The sequence below is a fragment of the Melospiza melodia genome, chromosome 8 (assembly GCF_035770615.1).
Source record: "Melospiza melodia melodia isolate bMelMel2 chromosome 8, bMelMel2.pri, whole genome shotgun sequence".
NCBI lineage: Eukaryota > Metazoa > Chordata > Aves > Passeriformes > Passerellidae > Melospiza > Melospiza melodia.
In genome coordinates this window covers 26,494,089-26,515,710 of record NC_086201.1, presented here as the reverse complement: position 1 = coordinate 26,515,710, position 21,622 = coordinate 26,494,089, and the positions used below count along the sequence as shown (strand labels likewise).

The window sequence follows — 21,622 nt, the reverse complement described above, 5'->3', positions numbered from 1 at the left end:
CCTTCCCCAGGGACTGCAGATGGATACAACTGTACTGTCTAAATCAGCTCTGCTTGTGCTCCCTGAATATCCCTGTCACTTTTCCTACTACTTTAACTGTCACTGTTTTGATTTGTGTACATATCTGGCACTTGCTAAAATATCATGCCTAGGCCTCTTCCCAAAAGACCCCTCCCTCTGCCCTATCGCTTCCCAAGGCAATTTTATAGGACTGAGACCCTCTGAGAAATTTATAGACTGGAAGGGGTAAGAAGACTTGAGAAATTAATATTAGAGGGGAAAGAATGAAAAGGGGAAAAGCAAAACAACCCCAGGTCAAAGAAACATTTAGAAACATTTAAAAGTAAATGCTTTTGAATCATCCTCTTTATCAGAAGGATCCTCATAATGCTGTCAGAGCTGTAACTGTCTCTCTCAGAGGGAAAGCTGAGGCCTCTACTGCAAGGCTAATATGAGTACCATTAGTTTCCAAAGTTCCTGCTCTTGCCAGTCTAATGGTCCTTTCTAGCTAGGATATCAGAATGCAAACTGTGGTAGAACATCATCATCACTTGTTCCTAAAACACAGACAGTTGTTTCTCTTCCCCCTGCTAATCAAGAGTACCCAAATTGCTTTGACCATGCACAGTTGAAGTTGTGCAATGCAATCAGCCAATTACAGCAGCCCCTGGGGTTGCAAAATAGGGTGAGCCACTTGGGTACATCCATCAGCTGTGAAAACAGTCTTGGTATGCCACTGGGCTCAGTAGAATCTATCTGTGGGCTCCAAAGTAATGTCTAATCATGTGGTAGTGCTATGAAACACCAGGAAAACTCTCTGTTGCAAAAGCTGTGGATTTAAGTTTCATGATGCCTGGACTCTGTAAGAGGGTATTAGACAAGCAAAGAAGCTCATCTCACAAGACTTGCCAAGGTTAGAGCACAGGAAGCTAAGGGAAAACGCAGCAGAGATGTTTATGAAAACAGTGTTAGATATGGATCTGCAAACAGGCTTGGCACCAGCTGGTGTGCAAGGATGACCAAAATAAATACCACAGATGAGCTCCGTGCCAGGGTTTCAACTGACCACAGCCAGGTGGGAAAAGTAACTACAGTATTGCAGAAACAAGGTGCAAAGGGTAACACAGGAATGCAGATGACCAGAACAGATTACAAGTTATTGCTAAGCAAGTGAAAATAATACTTTCAGAGCTTGTAAGACAAAGCTGGGTTTTCAAGAGTTGAGCCTAAAGGACTCAAATATGATATTACCAAAGAAGAATGAGACTGAAACTTGCAATGGGACTTAGTGAAAAGACAGAAAATGTAGAAAAAAATTGAAGGAAATTATTAAAAAGTAAATTAGTGCAGTTTTACACCATATAGTAGGAGATGAGAATAGTTGCAAATAGGCAATTCTACCTTGATCACAACTATTTAATCTTTAATGCCATGAGGACTAATCCACCTTAGTAAAATGAAGCAATTTGGCAAGTGTTGGGGTTTTTTAAGCTGTCTGGTTTGTTTCGGAGCAAGTGTAGAGCAGGGGATGACATAAAAATAAGAATATTTTAACTTGCTATTATGACCAGGTTTTTTATGCTATGGAACCTTGCCTTCAGCTTTCCAGAAAAGAGCTAATTGCTTCTGAAGGAAAATGGCTATAGTAGTTAGTGCCTCTGAGTTCTTTCTGCATCTAATATATCCTTCAACCCATGAAGTGTGTAGTACCTCCCTGTTTATCTTTCCTACTGTAAGTACTCCAATTTTGTACACTTTTCTCATGGAAGGTCCATGCACAGGCTTCTGCCATGATCCTTTTATCACATAGTTTGTAACAGGATTAATGGACAGAGACCTGAAAGCATTTTTTTGGTACTGGAAAAAAAAGATAGTGCTTAGTGGGCTTCTTTTCCAAGGACTTCACCTGTCTTGTCTTGATGGTGAAAAGTGAATTTATTTTTTTTTAGTGGGTGGTGCTGATGAGAAAAAGAAGATGGAAACAGACATGTATGGAACCTTGACCCCTTTGGGTTTTGAAATCCTGGAGGCATGTGAATGTAACTTATCTTTGGTCTGCTCCCTTCCTGTTTCTCTTGTGCACTTGTATCAAGATTTCTGCATTTACAAATCAGAATTCGTAAATTTCCATTCCAACAATTATCTCTGCCTCTCTTCCCGCCCATCCTAACAATCATAATATATATATCATTTATGTGAATGAATTAATACCTTGGGTTTCTTGCAGGAGTGCAGGCTGTATATTTGTGGAAATGATCCAGGGTCAGCCAATATTTGCAGCAACTTCTGGTACTCATGAACAACTGGAGAAGATCTGGGCGGTGAGTAAAATACACTCTGAAATGGAAGAGAAAAAGAATCCATTGCTCCAGCCTAGTTAATTTTGAAGCCCTAAGCATAGGTCCTGTGAATAGCAGAAATAACTTGGTCTCATCTGCTAAATTCATAGCAGACTTTGTAACCCATTTTATATTTGGCAACTTTCTTACAGACACAGGAGTAAATCAAATTACTTCCTTTTGATGTTTGTCATCTCATCAAAAATTTAAAGCCAATTAAAGTGACATCAAATTGAAACAGGCATAAAAGGTGTGCAGGTACTGCAAATTCTGTTGCTTCTTTTTAAATCCTTTACTTACTGTAGGATACAGCACACTAATACTGCTCCAGAATTACCTTGAACATGGCAGAACCCTGAGGTTTGTCAGAGATCTTTCTTCACTTTAACTTGGCACATTTTGTATCATCCAGTTTATGGTGTGGCTTTAGAGACTGATTTGCCATAATGGAAAGTGTGAAATGACTTTATAAAGATAGTAGTGAGTGACAGCAGCATATTTGGGACCTTCCTAAGTTGTTTTCCCTGCTGGGGAAGTGAGGAACATTCCAAGGGCAGGTGGCAGAGCTGAGGCAGTCAGCAGCACTGACAGGTTCTGTGCGCTCCTGGCCGCTCGCGCTGACTCAACAGCGAGCTCACCTAAGCATTCATCGTGGTCTTGCTGTAGGTGTCACTTGGTCTGCTCAGCCTGGACAAGAGGAGGCTGAGGGGAGACCTCACCGCAGTCACAGCTTCCTGTGAGGGGAAGAGGAGGGGCAGGCACTGATCTCTGCTCCATAGTGACCAGTGACAGGACCAGAGGGAATGGCCTGAAGTTATGTCAGGGGAGGTTTAGGTTGGATATTACAAAAAGGCTCTTCACCCAGAGGGTGGCTGGGCACTGGAATGGGCTCCCCAGGGAAGTGGTCACAGCCAAGACTGCCAGAGTTCAAGAAGATTTTGGGCAACACTGCCAGGCACACGATGGAATTCTTGAGGTGTCCTGTGCAGGGCCAGGAATTGGAAACAATGATCCTTTTGGGTCCCTTCCAACTCAGCAGATTCTGTGATTCTGTGTCTGCCCTTTCACATTTTCTCCCAAGTTTTTACTCTTATGCATAGAGTGTTTCTGAAACATGGGTTTTCGAAGGAGAAAGTACAGAAAAAATAAAATTCATTTAAATAATGAGAAATTACTTCACAGCCATTAGACTGCATAAGTCAGATTTTTAGACTTGAGTTCAATCCATTTAAATAAATGCTGAATTTCTCTTTCACGGGGTGGTGAGAATTATTGGGGGGGGGGGGGGAATCCATACTTAGCCAATTAAAAAGGTTCAAAGCCAGGGCAGGGTCCAGTTTCTCAGAGTGTGAATGAAGGCTATCCTTACACTTAGGTCTCTGAAATCTCTGGATATATTTCCTGTGGGTTTGCATTAGAGGTTTATAGCATTATCATAATTTCTCTGGTATTATAACTAATACCATGATTAACAGGATTTGTGCCACAGAAGGCAAAAAAACCCCTTATTTAAAAATCATGAGGAAGTTTAAAGAGTTATGAAATAATTAGTGCTTTTCACAGGAGGTTTTATGATATTATACAGCCTGGAATGAGGCTCTGTGTTAGACCAAGATTTCAAAGCTCCTGAGAGGCTCTCGATGTCTAGCATGAGATATTTTGCTGAGTGTGAGGTTCAGAATGGAGATTCCTACTGTTTTCTCATAGTCAGTTCCTTTCATGTACTACTAGTAGAGGCAGCCTGCACTGGTAGAGAGACCACCTGCATTTGTGTGCATGAGTCTCTATGGCCCAGTATGCTCATCTCCATGTTGGTTCACACACCATACAAATACATGGTTGGAAAATCCCCATTCTGTGAAATGTGTTTGTCCTGTTGAATCATCAGGACTGACTGGCTGTCATTTTACCAAAAATTGTTCTAAAGGCAAGTGCCACCTAAAGCAGTCTCCATCTCCCATCTCTATCCCTGGCTGCTCATTGCTGGTCTGTGTCAGCTCTCACTTGTGGGGCTACATGAACTGGGGACCCTGCAACTTTGTTTTCTCCCAGGCTTACTCTAAATGAGAACAGCTTCTTTGCCCTTCTCATCCTCTGACTGCACAAACAGTAGCCCTAATGAGCACTGGTATTCATGAAGGCATGGCCCAGGAGCAAGGCCAAACATGAAGGGAAGGCTGGCAGTGTTGGTTATGGAAGTGTGGCATGAGTGAATGAGAACTCCAGCATCTCCAGTTTGCTCATGGCATGGAGAGCAAGCAAACCTGACCAACTCAAGATCCATGATTCAAATTTTAAGAGGCGGGCATAGGATTTGCATGCAAAAGCTCCATCTTATTGATTAACATCATGCTGAGAAGGACTTCATGTGGGCTGGATTAGGCTACAGCATGCCACCAGGGTGCTTCTGCTGCTGAGCCAAACTTTGTGCCAAATGAATGACTACAAAGCTCCTCAGCACAAAACATACAATAAGACTTCCCAACAAAATTAAACAAAATCAGCAAGGTTGATTCCTTCATCTAAGTCATCACAAGAGAAGCAAGCAGGTAGAGGGCAGAGAGAAAGAACAATGATTTATACCATCTAAAAGCACTTGCTGAAATGCAAGCACTGTAAAAATGTTTCTGGCTGAAACTGTTTCTTCCCCAGTGGTCTGAACTGACCTGCACCAAGACCTTTCACTACAGAATGCAGAGAAGTTGCTTTGTTTTTTCTGATGACATGGACAAGAGAGTTAACATCTAGATTTAGGGTAGATACACAACAGGTAAAACAATTGTCAGAGTATAATTAATTTCAAATAAATAATTGTAACACATTGTCTGATTTGGTAAGGAATCCCACTCCAGGGTGGGAAAAGAAGAGAAGAGAAGAGAAGAGAAGAGAAGAGAAGAGAAGAGAAGAGAAGAGAAGAGAAGAGAAGAGAAGAGAAGAGAAGAGAAGAGAAGAGAAGAGAAGAGAAGAGAAGAGAAGAGAAGAGAAGAGAAGAGAAGAGAAGAGAAGAGAAGAGAAGAGAAGAGAAGAGAAGAGAAATGAAATCACTTGCCCCATTTGTTTTCCATTGGAAAACAAAAAGAGATGCAGGTTTACATGTTGGAAAAGTATCTTTTTTAATGAAAAGGCTCAGAAAATGCAAATATACATTCATATGGCATTCAGTGATTGGTGCTCTGAACACTTTCACTCACCGATGCAGTAAAATGTAACATTTGCTGTAATCCTTATGTAGAAAGGTATAAGCACACACAAATAATTATTTGTTTAAATTCTTCACCAAAAGAATCAGAATGCTGAGCTGACCCTGTCAAGTATGATTTTACTATGCACTGAACTTACCCAGTTTCCTCTGATGCCTGTAGAACTGATGTTTGACAGCTCACAAGAAACCTTGAAGAATGAGGGCCCACTCAGCAGGGCTTCCTGGAAAGCTAATACGATAGCAAAAAGAAAGCAAATTCTGGATTCAGGTTCAAATTCCAACTCTCTCTTTCCTGTGCATACATTGTTTGCTTTGGGCAGACTTGTCCTAGTCACATGATGCACACACCAGTCAAGAAGGCATCCTCATCCAGGGCAGTCAAATTACCCATGGCGCAAGCCAGCTTCCAACATCCCCAGCTGGCTGAACACTGCACGACACCTTCTCTTTGGGGAGCTTTCAACTTTCCAAGGTGATTTCACAGGTGAGCAGAGACAAGGATCCTCCTCCTCAGTGTTTGCTGTGGCAGACTGAGCCCATGAACAGTCTGGAACCATGGGCCACAGCAACCAGACACCGTGCTAACGTGTGCCAGTGATGAGGTGCACACTCTGCTCGTGGCTGTCTTCTCCAGGCAGCAATTGTCACAGCTGTTTCCCAGCTGTGAGTGAGAAAAATAATCAACTACCTGATGCTTTACAAGTGCCACAAGCTGGCTTTATAGTTCTTCCTTCTTTAATGTGTTTTTTAACTGATGCCTGTTTTTCTTGCAATCTTAATACAAATCTTGGGGAGACCAAGTTCCCCATGTCATATATCTCAGCTCACACTTTCAGAAACAGGAATTGTCTATTATATGCAAAGGGTAACTAATGTGAGACAAATCTAGTGTTGGAGAAGAGAAAGTGAATAAAAACCCTGAAACTTTTCATGTTAAAATTTCACTGCTTTTTAAGGAAACCTGATAGTTCTGGGTGTTGTCTGGATGAAAGCTTTGAATGCTTGGAGCTAGCAGTACTGATTTATACTACCAATGCACATGCTGTGAACTCTTCTTAAATATGTGGCTTTACTGCTTTAGCACACATCATCCATATCAACAGGCACAGGGCACTTTGCATGCATTAAGTAATAATAATAACAACACTAAACATCTGCAACTGCGGAAATCTGGATATGTCACACATTTCAGCAACTAAAATGAAGTTGGAGGAGGCTTTAGTGGCCCAGACTTTGCTCAGTGAGCAGCTACTGCTGAAGCCCACAATCCTCAATAAAGGCCAAAGACATTGCTGAAGCTCCTGAAGCTCTGTATCCTTCAGAGTGAGGCTCTGCACTGTTTTCTAGCTCCAGCTACTAGACCTGTCTGCCAGCTTTACTTTTTTCCTCAGAAGGGTTTCTCTCAGAGCTCACAGCCTGTGCTGCTGCTGAACATACCAGCTGCTGCCAGTGCAAGCAGGCACAGTAAGTCCCCAGTGCAGCTCTGGTGAGGGAGGACACCTTCAGCACTGAAAAGGGCTCAGCTGTGTGACCCCTGGGCTGGCAAACACAGGCAGCAGTGGCACCTGGCAGTGAAGCTGCATATGCCTTCACTGATGTTCCCAGCAGCAACAGCATTCAATCTCAGCAGGAGCCTTTCTGCTACATAATCGAGTGCTAAAATGTCAGTGTCCTTTATGCACAGTGGTAGATCCAGCACCAGCCAAGACAGTGTGATTCTGCTTTACAGGAAAGGCCACCACTCTCCACTGAGAGTGATTCCTCCAACTCCACACAAAGGCAAAAATGGGCAGAAAGAGGTCATTGTTCTTCTCACTCTCTTCTTTTGCAGGTATTGGGGGTCCCAACTGAAGATACCTGGCCAGGACTTTCCAAGCTCCCCAACTATAACCCAGGTAGGATTTAACTCATGAGAAGACCAGCTTTTTCTCTGAGCCACTAGCCACTCCATTGTTGGGTCAGTAATTCTTATTATGAAAAATCCCGTGCTTCAATGTTACTAAATCCCTTGAGCTACTTAATGACAGTGGTGTAGGAACTACAACAGGACTGGGATTGGATTGGTTTACAAACAGAGGTATGTGTGTGCCAAAGTTGCCTCACTGAGTGCTGGTGTATGTAAGTCTAATGGAAGATTTCATTGCTCAAAGTGTCACAGTGTATTTAGTCTCCACTCCTCGGTGGAGTGGAGCAAAGGACCAATGTCTCCTGGTTTAGACTGGAAAAGCTGACAGGCACCGGGAGATGCAGTTTATCTGAACTTTCCTTATTTTTATGGAGATTGGTTTGGGGACCTTTAAACCTCAGCTTTAAAGGTCACTGTCCCTGATTTTGATGTTGGCAAGGTGAGAAATTTGTGTGATTTACAAAGCTGGATTCTTTTATTTCCACATGAGCTGGTAGAGAAGTCTGTGTCCTGAACTTCAAAGGGCCAGTTGTCTCTTATTTTGATGTGGGCAGGTTGAGAAGTATGCTTTGAAAAGCTAGCTCAGTCACTCTCCCTCTCCCTCTCTCTCTCCCTTTCTCTCTTTCTCTTTTTGTTTAATGTTTTCTCCTGGGAAAATATATTCAAGTGTCAGTGAGGGGGAAATGATGAGCACTGATTCTCAGCCTCTCAGCAGGATCATTCTGTAAGAGAAATATTAAAGTGAAATATTAAAAACCCTAGAATGTGAAATTCAGCCATCCACAATCTAGCCATTCTCTCTCACTTATACCATAGGAGAGCGGTGGGGGGAGCCTGTCTATCTGGACAGGGAAAAAAAGAACAGGGGGGAGAGGAGGAGGGAGAAGACGTGCTTTGAGCAAGAGGTTTACAGGTTTAGTAGAGCATAGTAACATCTTTTCAAAGAAGTGGGTGTTGCTCTGTGACCCAGTCCAAGGTGCCCCTCCTTTGATTCTGGTGCATGAACACTAAACAGCCCCCATTTTCACATGGTAGCTGAGATTGGCCGAACAATAACCTGGTCTCACAGTCGAAAGGACTGGAATCTTTCACACAATTAGCTGAGACACATTAATCAAACCAGCGTGAAATGGGAATGTGTCGCTGTCCACAGCAAGTTTAATTTGGATAGCAAGCAAGCACAGAGCAGACAGCTGGAGGAAGCATTTTCTTCTCTAAGTTGTGGAAGGCCTGGCTGGATAGTCTACAAGTTGAGAAGAGTAGTCTGGGAGATACAGAAATGCTCATGTGTGGGAGGAACTAATCACAAAGAAGTTTTTTATGCCAGTCATCTGCTAATACAAAGCCTCAAACATGCAAACTCTGGCTGATGATGGTTAGGTGTCCTGGTGCTGGGTAGAGGCACAACCTAGAAATGCAAGCATTAAGGCTATGTTAGCAAAGAAACTTGCACAGACAACAGAGAATGTGAGTGCCTAGAACTGCTCTGAGCAGCGATTCCCTCAGCTCTGTTTTGTCTGAGTAGCAGTGCTGTCCTCTGCTGCTCTGGACGGTGCCAGTGGCAGGGCTGGGAAGGAGAGGACAGGTACCTGGACAGCAGGGCAACAACGCCAGTGAAGCTGAGACATCATAAGCAGTTTTCAAGCCTGACTTGCTTTCAGACTTGATAGAAAGTTTCCGTAGAGGACTCCAGAGGGGCAGAATTGACCTGTGCTGTGTGCTGTGATACTGGAATGCTGGTGCCTTTGTGGCTGGACCAGGCAGAAATGCAGGACTCGGAAGACACTTCTGTTGGAGCACCCCACGGAGCTGGCAAACACATGGAAGATACTCTCTCAGTGTTTGGGGCAATAGCAGTGTTAGCTGGAGAGGCAATATCCCTTTCCCCTCTTGCGAGCCTAAGGGGCTGTGAACTGTTCCAGCCGCATACAGGAACCAAGCACTTGGCTCACACCTGGATTACACAAGCCAGTCTGGAAGAAGAAGGCTAGTCTGAAGTTGGACTATTTGCCCTACTCATGAACTAAATCAATTCACTTTTTGATGAGACTGCTGGTAAAAAGACAATTGGTCTCTTTGTTTAAAGTTAAATGCCATTTATATGCTTCTGGGCACTTCCCCTCTCTTCCCTGAAGCACAAATGCTGCTCCCCCCCAGGACATGCTCAGCCCCAGTACAGTCTGTGGAGTCAGCCTGAGAAAACCTTCTCTCCTGAGGTTTTTCCCAGACCATTTGTACGAATCTGGGTGCCTGGGTTGGTTCAGATAAGCAAACAAACTTTGTAGCTCTTCCCCAAATCTGATGGTTTGAATTCTTTTAGCTAGTCCTATTGATGTTCACACTGAGCACAGGCAGCAAACAAACAAACAGGTTCCTGCCCGCGGCAAGGAATGAACACGGGCAAAACAAAGCACTGAGGTGTGATCCTATTCTCATTGAAGTTGATGGCAAAACTCCCACTGGATTCAGCAGTGTAGGCTCAGCCCCAGACTGAGACTGTTACTGGAAGGGTTCCTGGGCCAGGTGGGTTAGTAGGAATCTTTGAAATGAAAGCTGGAAACCTTTAGATGTTTTCCTGTCACTGCTGTGGGCTTGAGCACATCCTGCTGCAGTCTGGAAAGGATGCAGCATGGGCTCTGGGGTCTGTGAGTCAGGCACACACAGGGCAGCTGGAGGAAAAGCAGCTCCTCTGCCTCCTCTATGGGCAGCTGGCAAGGGATGAAAAGTGCAAAGGCGTTTTTGACTACCCTGTGCCCTGCTGCCTTGCACAACGTTCAAGAACAGGCTCATGCCCATTCCCTACAGTTTGCCAAAGCCTCAACCTGACTCCAGGTGAATGGGAAGGATGGGTGAGTAACCTGTTTGTGGCCAGCCCTACAGCTTGTGATGTCACCTTCTCTCTGCAGGAGGGACACTTGGGGTGGGGAATTATGTGCAGTCATAGGGCCTGCAAGTATGTTGGAGATCCATTCCCTGGAGAACAGGAAGGACTGGGAGAGCTCCTGCCCCACATCTCAGCACAAGCACTGGCTTTCTCCCTGGCTCCCCGGGCTTACCAGCCCTACCCATAGTGACAAGGCTTTGCCCTGTGTTTGTTCATTTGTTCTGTTCCCTCATTTTGCTTCCCCTGAAAGAGGCAGTTGCAGCTCTGTTAACACTATTTTTGAAAGCTCTCATGCTGAGTGAGCTCAAATCCTTGCATTAATCTACTGCTGTGTTCATTTCACTGCGCTGAAAAGCAGTGAGTTTAAATCCCCTCTAAACACCATTGGTGACACCAGAAGGCCAGTGTTTTGATCCAGCCCCATTAATGGTTACAAGTTTGAATCTAGACAGCAGGGGTCAAGGGCAGGAAAGGATTAGGAATCACAGCCCATGACATTAAGCTAGTGCTTTTGCCAAACTGGGAATGCTGAAGCGCCCGATGTACCAAGTTAGTTTTTATTTCCTTTTTCTGAAATTTGGATTCCAAAGAGTGGGGAGCAGTGCATACCTATCTTTAACATGATGAACTGAGAATGAGCTTTACTCCTTGATTTATTGCACAGGCTGAATGATGAACTTGCCTGTGCCAGGTAATATCTACTCACAGAGATGATGCAGGTTTCACACACGGCCTTTTCAGATGCATCAATGACTTTCAAATAAAACCTAGTTTTTCATTTATCTGCCGGCTTTGGTATGCTGTATGAGATTTAGAAGCTTTCCAGAGTCAACTTGTGCTCGCAGGTATGCTTTCAGTATCTGCTGCGTTTCCAAAATGTCACCAGCAGATGGAGGCAACAAGCAGCACGCCCTGAAATGCAAACTTCCCATGACATTTGTGAAAATGCAGATGAAGTCGGCATTCCGAGTGCTTTGGGGGTTTTTTTGTAATCTCACTTTTTATGTTGATGTTTCATTTAACACATGGGATGGTAGAAAACTGAATTCTAAAACGATAAAATTTTTATTGTCATAATAAACTGCATGTGGCTTTGATCTCAAAGGGAAGAGCAGCGCTGTAACTAATTTGCAATGTACGCTAGCCAGGGTGAAGGGAAACTTCCCATCTATGTGGCAATGGGCACAGCCTGCAGTGTCCAGCCTGCCACACAGACAGAGCTCTGCTCCTGTCCTGAAGCCACAGAGATTTCACTAATGAGAGAAATTTTCTCTGTGAGCCTGCAACCCCACCGCCTTCACCCAGCAGCACTCGGCATCCCTTTTCTCTCTCTTCATCAATTAGGAAAGTTTAACTTTTGTCCTCTGGCTTGCTTGCCTCATTATCAGTTCATTAGCCACTTCCACCTGGGTTTTCAAATAGGAAGGTATTTCCTCATTAGCACACTCTACCTTGCATAAGGATAGAAAATAACAAACCTACCGTGCTACCTTTCAGATCTACTCAAACTGTTAAAAAAGCCAATCAGCCCTACACAATCCCATCATTTTATGTCTACATCATCATTGTGAAATGATTAAATCAGTAGTTCATCCACTTTTTTGAATTATCTAAATATTCTTTGTCTCTTACCTTTATGGAGTAGCTGTTTACAGTGTTTTACAATTTTAGATTGCTCTTAACCTTACAGTAGGGAAAATATTTACTGCTCTGTTTTTACCCTGCTCAACACAATGGGTCCTCGGCATTCTCTAAGGATTTGTCTATAAGGGGTCAGTCAGGAGATTAATCTGAACTGATTTAAACTGCATTAGTTAACTGCATTAAGTCCAGAGACACACTGTTTTCTTACCCATACCTTCCATTTATAATCAAAGCTCTGTATACTCAAAGTGGCAAATTTGGCAGTCCTCACTCAAGCTGAATTCTTCACTGAGAGATGTGTTTGGACACGGACAGGAGTAGTTGGCTTGCTGGTACCCCTTGCAGATAATTATTAATCTCCAGGTTACATAAAAGATAAATTTAAGTCAAGAGGCTTGCTCAAGACAGCAAACTCTACAATTCAGGTATTCCTCCCAGTTCCCAGTAACCAAGCTGATATTTCTATTTCTAATGTAAAGAAAATCTTATTTCCTTTTTGGAATGTTAATCCTGAAAATACACTCTGCAAAAACAAAGTAACATTTCACTAAGATATCATTGAAACGTTTTGCCCTGCTGTTACCAACTCAACATGCTTTTTAAAAGTTCTGTGTTAAACTCATTAAAGAATATTAATGTTAAAATATTTCAGTACACTACTTAAATAAACTTGGCATTTTTGCTAACATTTAATGAAATTGATATATTGTCATAAAATGTTTTCATCTCACAAATCAAATTTTTCTGACAGAAAGTTACCACACCTGAAAGTTTTTGGCCAGCTCTATGAAGAGGCAAAAATTTCTACCTCATACAGAAAAAATTTTTGCCTTTCCAAACCATTTTAAAAATTGTTTTTCTTCTATTCTATCTGGAAACTTTACATTGGTAACTTATTTCTACACTATTGTTCCAGTCTAGGGGGCAAAAAAAAAAGGAAAGGAAAAGGAAAGGAAAGGTGATTAGTGAAAATGTTATTAGTGATCCAAAAGCAGTGTTCTGCCAGTCTTTGTGACTTATTTGGGAAGGGAGTATTCAAGATGCTAATATATAACATCTATTTATTGGTGATATTTCAGTGCTCTGGCACATAAACAGCCATTAATCTCATCCTAAGTTATATTCCCATTTACTGCTCTAGAAATTACCTTAGTATTTGGGTGTAGGAGAACAATTCAATTCTGAACTGTTACTTACCCTGTGAGAGGTTTAACAACCTGCTTGCCTGGTTTAATGGTGGAAGATTGCTGCTGGAAAGGTCAAGGGCTGGAAGTTCAGTCATTTGCACTTTTTCAAGTTGTCTGTGCATCAAGTCAGAGGCTGGCTCTGGCACTCTGGAAATGGCCGTGCAGGCAAAAGCAGAGGGGACTCCCACCTGGAGTGCAGCAGGCAGCTCCTGTCCCTGAATGAAGTGCCTGCTGCTTCCAGGCAGCCAGGGAGGGCAGATGCTCTGGAAGGGTGCAGCATTAACCCCAGCCAAGCTCTGAGTCTGCTGGCAGCAGACCAGTGCTGCTTGCCTCCTGGTGGTCTCCATGCTGTGGGGAGTGCTTGTCCAGGCTGAGCTGGAAGAGAGGTGGACACCACCCTTCCTGCTCTCCTTCCCATGACTAGAGTGCCACTGTTCATTCTCTGCTGTCAGAAACAGTGCTCAGGAAAATGTAGGTGGGTAGAAATTGCAGCCTTTCTGATTGCAAAAAAAAATCTCTGTTCATCAACTCCACAGGGAAATTTTCCAGGCTTAAGCCATTCATTCATATCTAAGTCTGAGAAAATTCATGCTTTACAATAAAGCATTTGAGGAATGTATTCCTCTATATTTACCACAATGTTTAGAAATATGTCCTTGAAAAATATCAAGAACACAGACTCCACAAAACTGCAAACTCTGCTAAGTTCCAGTCTGATAGAGATCACAATAATCAGTGAGTACAAAGCCTCCATGAGCATGGTTAACTGGACAAACAACAAACTCAGTGAGGGCTGTGGGCAAGAAGAGAGTGCTTTGTCTCCATCCCCAGTGTTACTGCTGCATCCATGTAGAAAAGCCCCATGTACCCATGGGGGCAATACGTGAAGCTCAGCAGCCCCTTGGAAAGTCAAGACAATTGACTGGGGATTCAGGCCTGCAAACTTCTTTTTGCTTCCTTTGTGTGAAGGCTTTAAGGACTGATACTGCTTTTGTTGATGTCAAAGCTGAGACTCACACTGTAGCAGGAGGAGGTCCAAGGCCTATACTCACAGATATATGAAAGTGTTACAGAACTGGAACAGCCTTATTAAGATCAATGCAGGTACTCAAGTCCTATAGGAATAATGTATATTTGTAAATAATAAGATGATAGATTCTATAGGGCCCTTTGAAATTCTGAGCACATTTTTTGTAGGAGCTCAGAGAATGGGTTTTGGCTTGATTTTCATTTAATCTTGTGATTGCATATTACACTTTCTAGAACTGGTTGCTTCCAGGAGACCTCAGAGCCTCCGAGTCATCTGTGACAGGTAAGCTACCTATAACAGCAATGTCAAAATTGCCTCTGGGTTTATTTGTTTCTTTGTGCAATCATTTAACTTGAAATGAGCTCTTTTGGCAAGCTCAGGAAGAGCAGGGTGGCTCTGTAGTAACAAGCAGATCTAACATCAGTTAAGCAACTGATTTTGAGAGATCGCAGCAAAGGTAGACACATAGTGGGTTTATTATTCTCAGAGGAGTAGTGATTATTCTGAGATAAGCAGTGATTCAGTGACTTTGTGTGCAGCTTTCTGTGGGGTACAGTTCAATTGAGAATACTTTCCCAGGCCCTCTTGCCCAGACTGAGGACAGACTTCACACTGTCCCAATTTTCATTTTTGAAAACAGACTGTAGGAATGTTGCTCAACAGCAGTAAGGAAGACATGCTAGGACAGCATTTTCATGAGACAATGAAATAATCTTGTGATTAGCTAGGAGGGGAAAAATCACATTCTTAGTGGCCAAAGCTATGAGATGAAGGCCATGGTTACACACACAGCTTGACCAGACACACCAGCACTGCTGAATCACTCCCTAGTGTGCTGAGGGAAGGGAGTGTTTTTTCAGGCACATACGGAGACACACACACACACACAATGGATATATATGTATCAGTGAAAGAAATTTAAAATCAGACAAAGTGCCCTAACCTAGCTGAGGGAGTCATTCAAATCAAATCTCCCTAAAATGATTTTGAGGCACACAGCAGGTTTTATAGATAGGTAGGAAAAGACGAGACAGGATTTGTCATCAAGATTGTGTACATGAAGATGCCAATAATCAAATATCTGTTGAGGACATAATCACATTTTTCATTGCTGTTTATTATCTGTTCAGTTGATTGCTTGGGATCCAGCCCTGCTAGGGGGGACATGTGCTGCTCTTTAGAGCAGGCTTTCCCAGATGCTGTTCTAAATGGCTGAACAAACATGCTATAGTTTTCAGCAAAGCACAGGTTACTGAAATGCCAGCCATTGTCACGCACAGCTTGAGAAACACAGAAGGCTCAATATGTCCCAAACCCTTATAATGCAGGTCCTGAAACAGAACAAATCCTCTCTCAGCCTGAACAAAGAAATAAGTATATTCCTTGTGACTGTGCTATACTGCATTTCTGCTTTTTGGCCATAATCCTTTGACAGACCCCACTTCAGGTCAAACCAAGAGGCTGGCCTAGCACATCCATGGCAGAGCTCTGGGCTGAATGTGGGCCAGCTCCAGCTCTGCCTTAGAGTCCTGGTTCTGCCATGGCCAAAGAACTGCCTTGGAATGCTCAGCTTGGGAGAAGGAAAGAGCTGCTTCATACAGACTGCTCAGCCACGACTCTCCATGGACAATTAAGAAACCAAAAGGGAGCTCTCCACAGAGCTTGGCCTCCACCAGGAAGCCTGAGCCATGGTGGGAGGCACAGAACTGTGTTGCTGCCCAGAGTGGGAGCCTGCAGCAGCAGAGACCACGGGGCAGAAGGTCTCCAGCAAGAACCTGCCATGGCAAGGGCAGCCTGTCATGCAGCAAGAGGCCTCAGACAGGATGCTTTGGCTCCCTGTCCCATCCCTGGTCCCCAAGGAAGGGGAACTCGAGCTGTTTTTCTGGAGGTGAAAATTCAGCAATTATCTACCACAGTGAGGCCAGATACCTTCTACAAATTTGTTTCTCAGGGTCTCTTTTTCTCCTTATGTCTTGGTGTTTTTTCCTCTTCTTTTATATTTTACATTTTATCTCCTCAAAACAAAAATGTCAGCATGTCAAATGTTCTGTATAGGGAGGGGGAGTGCAGGAGCAGGGGGATCCCAGCTCCTGATGTCACTTGGAGGGGAAGCACTGCTGGGGGCAAGGGAGGAAGCACAACAGGCCATGCTCTGAAGCTGAAATGTGATCAGAACAAACAAACAAAGTAAAAGCTGTAAAACTAAATTACTATTTTTATTTGTTTCCTCGTTGGTTTGTTTTTGCTCTTCCACTTCCTTGTCCCCAGCTGTGTGCTCCTCTAGGGAGCAGCCACTTGGCATTGGTGTTTGCTGGGCATGGAGCATATGTGTATTACATTTATTTGAAGCACTCATCCTGAGAAACAGATTCTTCTCTGTGAATCCCCAACACAATTTACAACCAGCTGCACTACTGGTACTGGGGTAGGAGAAGAGGAAATGGTATTTTCTTTAGGTTTATTAGGTTTGACCTCTAGTCTTCTCATTGGGCCAGTCACATTATTTTTTACATTTGGATTGTCACTGCAAACTGATACCACCAAACTCTGATATTACAGTTATAACATGTAAAATAGAGTCTCCTCAGCATCATTTCCCCTTTCACTCACAACCTTCTTTTTAAAAAACAGAAATAGGTTTTCAAAATTTGTCTGTAAACATGAGTTTGAGCTGAAATCCTGGATGCATATGCCCCAACATAGTCAAACTCAGATGGAAAAGCAAATGTCCTGCAAAGCTGCGTAGCTGGGGTGGGTTTATCCAGCTCCCCTGTGTCCCTCCACTACCTTTGCCTCAAGCTGAGAAGGGCTGGGTCATGTTCTGGTTCCAGCTTTCTGGCTCATCCTCATCTCCTGTGCTATTTTTTCTTCTGTTTCCCTAGGATGAGCAGGGTGCCAGCAGCAGAGAATTTGGCCTCCAGGATGCTCACAGCCTTCCCTCGAGGCCGAATCTCTGCACAAGATGCGCTTCTTCATGGCTTCTTCAGCCCTCTGCCTCCTCAGCTCTACCAGGTCCCTGCTGGTGAGTTAACTCTCTATTCCATCTCACCAAGAAAGAGCTGCTGCACGTGCTATTTACTGTGAGTTTCCTCTCTATTTTGAAAGTCTCTGCCATTCACCTGGATGTCTCTTTTCTGCCTGCACTCCCTTCCCACTCCTATAAGCTGCAAAGCTTACATCCTGTGCCAGATTTGACAACTTGTTTTTCTGTTTTCTTCTACTTGACCACTGTGTTAATACTACTAGCCCTTGATGGGCTGCTACCATAGCCCTCTGCAAAGCAGAGGTGTATATGCTTTGACAGGTCATCTCTCCCCCATTCTGTAACCCCAAGGGCCTGGATGTTTCCCCAGCTCACACTGTGCATTCAGTGTAACTCACCCGCTGCTCCCTCCTGATGTCCTGAATTCCCATCTGCTCAGCATGGTGTGCTAGCCCCAATTCCCTTGGACTGCTCCTCCCACTCCCTTTTGATGTTGAGACAGCTGTTCTTGTACCCTGTCACACCAGTTCTCCCTCAGTTTTACCTTGCTCCCTTCTCTTAAGCACACAGCTGCAAACACAATTGTGCCTCTCCTGGCCTGAGCTGACAAAAAATACAGGGTCTGCCAAGCTGCAGTTCTGCTCCTCACTAGGGAAGGCTCCCTCCTACTGGGCTGCAGGCCAAAGGGACCTTGCATTCTCTGTTGCCTCCTGGGCACCCTGTACACTAGTTACTTTGGTGGTGTTTTTTAAGATAGGGGCAATTAAGAAAAAGCCTTCATGGACTGTGTTGTCAAGCTATTGGAAAACCAAATTTCTGGCTCCTGCGACAGCATCTCTCCCAATCCCCCAAACTGCTGCCCTTCAGAAGGTGCTCTGTGTGTGTATGTGCTTGAGTGAGAGACATCTGCATTCCTTTTCTGTTCACCCAGCCACAGAGCACAAATCTACTTTGACACTTTCAGAAAAATGAAAAGATGGAATCTCGCAGGAGCCTGCCTGTGCCGGGGGGGGAGGAGGGGAGCACGCACAGCAGGAGGGAAGTTGACTTTTCTTTATACATATAGGGTTTTTTCCATGCAGAGTTTAAATTATGCCTGATAAAAGGAGTTTCGTGGATGTTTCAGTTCTTTCAAACCCTCCTGGCTTCCTCCCAATTAAATGAGGTTTGTCAAAGCCACAGGGCTCTGCTGCTGCCAGAGAGGCGGACAAGCACTTCCCGCAGTGACATCTCCAATCCCCAAGGGAGAAGATGAAAGTGTCAGTGCTGAGAGAGAGAGAAGGGAGAGAGAGAGAGAGAGAGAGAGAGAGGAAAAAAACAGGTACAGAGACAGACAGTGTGAGAGAAAGGGAGAGAGTGAAGAGAAAGAGAAGGAATGAGAAAACAGATTGGCATAATGTGTCAGTCTCTCCGATATGCTGCCAGTGAGGGGACAGATTCCTTTCACCTGGGTTTAGGCACCATCCCATATTTATTATCCCCCATATTGTAGCAAGAAGTGTCGTGTGGACAGGAAACTGCATGGTGTTATCATAGCAACCAATGTGCTGAGAACAGAATCAAAGTGCACAGGGCAGAAACAAGTACAGTACGATCATGCAAGACCATATTCATGAGTGACTCATTAAGCCTGTAAAATTTAGACTATTCTGAATAATTCCCCATGTAGCCATTCCTATTGCCATAATTGTTTAAGACATTTGCTCTCTTGTGTCACTTTGGCATAACACTCTTTTGGAATTTAACTGTATAATTTTAAAATTCTTGTTGCTATGATAACAGTGCAGATTTTAAATATATTCTGTTTCCACTTTGTTCTGGAGGATGCTGGCTATTAGTTGCCATCCTCTGAAAGGGATAGTTAAAGCAGAAGGGCAGAATGTGATCTGGAGATGAAAGGTGAAAGAAGAGGGGTTTAATCCCAAGGTGTGTAAGAGAGTAAGAGGGAAACAAGATTTGAAAAAATAAAAGGTTCTCTTAAAAAATTATTCTCTGTTTTTATGAAATAATTGTATTCATAACTGTCCTTTTTATAAGTTGTTATGACAAGCTGGAAGCTAGAGGATGTTTTTCAAAGGTCAGCTTCTGGGAAAAAATAATTGGAGAAATCACTGTTTCGAAGTTAAGTACCCCTCCAAATAACGTGTTTCTGATTCCTAGGGGGAGTGTTAATGGTGAGAGGCTGCCTGCTGCCCCTGGGAAGGGGGAGAGGGAGCATGGGGCTCTTTGCTTCCTTGAGAGCAGCTCCTACAGAGTGGAACAGGTTGCTGTTGCTATGCTCATCTGAGCACAAAGTGCTGGGAAAAAAGAGTAGCCTGTGCTCTAAGGGAAGAAGAAGGTTCTCTGTCCTCTGAGTGGGACTGGCCCACAGATGGGCCTCTCCTACAGCTGCTCATTCCTGTGCCTGTAGCTCTAGGAGGAGATTCCTGAGGTCCAGGTTCAAACCTTGCTCATCATCTCGGTGGCCTTAATTCTACATGTGCCACCAGCACCTCTGCATATAGAAACAGAGAGAGGTGCAGGGGTTTCTTCAGCTTCCTTTCCTTTAGGCTAGTAGCCTAAGGGGTGGCAGTGATGACCTTTGTAAAACTGGAGCATTTGCTGTCCTTTTTCTGGCCAGAGCCAATCCTGAGACAATTATCTTTGTGCAGTGCAGCCCTGCATTGCAGCAGCTCTGATGAAACTTCATTCTAACCCTTTGCCACCTGCTAAAGCAGAATGTTTTCTGTCCAATTAATCCCTCCTGGAAGAAAGATGAGATCCTTGAATCAAGAAAGCACGAGCTGTGCTCTTAACTCAGTGTCAGTCCCGAAGTGCAAAAGGGCCTTCTGAGGAGGTATCTCACTCTGTTGTCAGACAGGTCAGACACAGTAACAATTGCAGCTTATTATTCTTAGTTATAGATTTGGTTTATTTTCCCTCTCTTTTCCCCTCCAATGCTTTAGAGCAGAAGGGAAGGAAAGCAGTGGGATTTGCGGTTATCAACAATGCACTCCCAAGAAAACACACTGCAAGAAGAGCTCTGGCCAAACCTCACAGACACGGGGGCCAGGGAGGCCTGAGCTGGCAGCTCAGATCCTTTCCCCACCAGACCAATGCCCAGTCTCAGGAGAGACCTTTCTCTCAGTGTAGGAGACGTTCAACCCTGGCTGTACCCTCAGCACAGCAGTCAGTACATTCCAGTACATGTTCCATCAGGATTGTGTGTTGCATGGATGGGATCTCAGCTTGACTAGGAGGTACTTGCTCTTTTGGGTACAAATGATCTCTTAATTGTTATCTCCCCCAGCAACACAAAATCAGTGCACCAGGTGATGAAGACACTGTACCATTTCTCCTGAAACAGCCCACTATTCAGCCTTTTAGGGACAAGGAGGAGGAGGAGGGAGGCTTGATGTTGACAGTCATTTTAATGTCTGTTGCATCTAAACTAAGACAAAGCAAGTCAGTAAGTGTGGGCAATGAGGAGGTTAAGGCTGCAAGCCATTGCCTACTAAAAATCCCATTCCTGTTGGGATCAGCCAGCACTGGGAAATGTTATTGCAGGGGACATATAAAGAAGAGCTGGCTTTCATCATCCCTTGTTTGGGTTGGCCGGTTTCCCTCGGTTCTCCTACATAGCTAAAAGGTTCATACAGTTCATACTTGATTTTTTTTACCACTTTGCTTTGTGACCTCTGTACACAGCAAACAGATATCCTTCACTGTAAGTCAGATACAGACACCTAGAAAGTTACTACCAGGTGTATGAGTCTGGTTTATAACGTGTCTTAATACGGGAATAAACCAAAGCTGGTGATGAGCAGGAAATCAGCTGCCCCTCCTAAGCCAGAAGCATTCTTATCTGTGAGGTGATAAAACAAATCTTCACTTAACTCAGGAAATCACCCCCCTTCACCTGGTGTGATCCCCACAGTGGAAGATGTGCTTGCCTTCATACTGACAGGACATGAAAGTTTTGTATTGTGTCATTAAGCCACCACCCTAGGAAAGAGCTGTTGCAACATCACAGCAGATGCTTGCCAAGTGCACAGGGCCCTGGACATGTTGCCCTGTGGAAGCTTTTCCCTGCATGCTGTCCTGGGGCAGCCATTGTGCTGGGCACTGTTTAGGAGCACGGGGCAAAGGGGAAGATGGGAAAGGGAAAATTTCCTTTGCTCACTCCCCAGCTCCTGCTCTTGCAAAAGCAATTGGCGCAAAGTTTGGCCCACATGACTTGTGGAAACAAAGTCCTACAGACATGGATCAAATGCTCTGACTCCCATTGATCTCAGGCCAGAGAATCTCTATAAAGGTCTTATTGTTCAGGGAGACAAACCACTCTTGGGGGGAGTGCTGTTAATACCGTTCGTGGAGGCAGACACTATTACATCAGAGGTTAGCAGATGTTTTTCTGTGTTTTGTCTAATTGCAAGTTATAGCTGAGGTTTCTTTAACTTCCATTTTC

General features: G+C 44.0%; 1 protein-coding gene and 1 long non-coding RNA gene across 2 annotated transcripts in view; one reads left to right on the top strand and one right to left on the bottom strand.

Moving 5' to 3' along the window:
* Nucleotides 1–21,622, top strand: part of CDK15 (cyclin dependent kinase 15) — a 37,682-nt gene that overhangs the window by 11,680 nt on the left and 4,380 nt on the right. Inside the window, exons 9-12 of the mRNA XM_063162392.1 lie at nt 2,228–2,321; nt 7,373–7,436; nt 14,426–14,474; nt 17,075–17,214. Coding sequence (XP_063018462.1) covers nt 2,228–2,321; nt 7,373–7,436; nt 14,426–14,474; nt 17,075–17,214 — 347 coding nt within the window. The remainder of the gene's footprint in view (nt 1–2,227; nt 2,322–7,372; nt 7,437–14,425; nt 14,475–17,074; nt 17,215–21,622) is intronic.
* Nucleotides 2,218–21,622, bottom strand: part of LOC134421434 (uncharacterized) — a 49,727-nt gene continuing 30,322 nt past the window's right edge. The window contains exons 2-3 of the long non-coding RNA XR_010028594.1: nt 5,679–5,770; nt 2,218–2,337 (exon numbers count right to left, since the gene is read on the bottom strand). This is a non-coding gene — a long non-coding RNA (uncharacterized LOC134421434). The remainder of the gene's footprint in view (nt 2,338–5,678; nt 5,771–21,622) is intronic.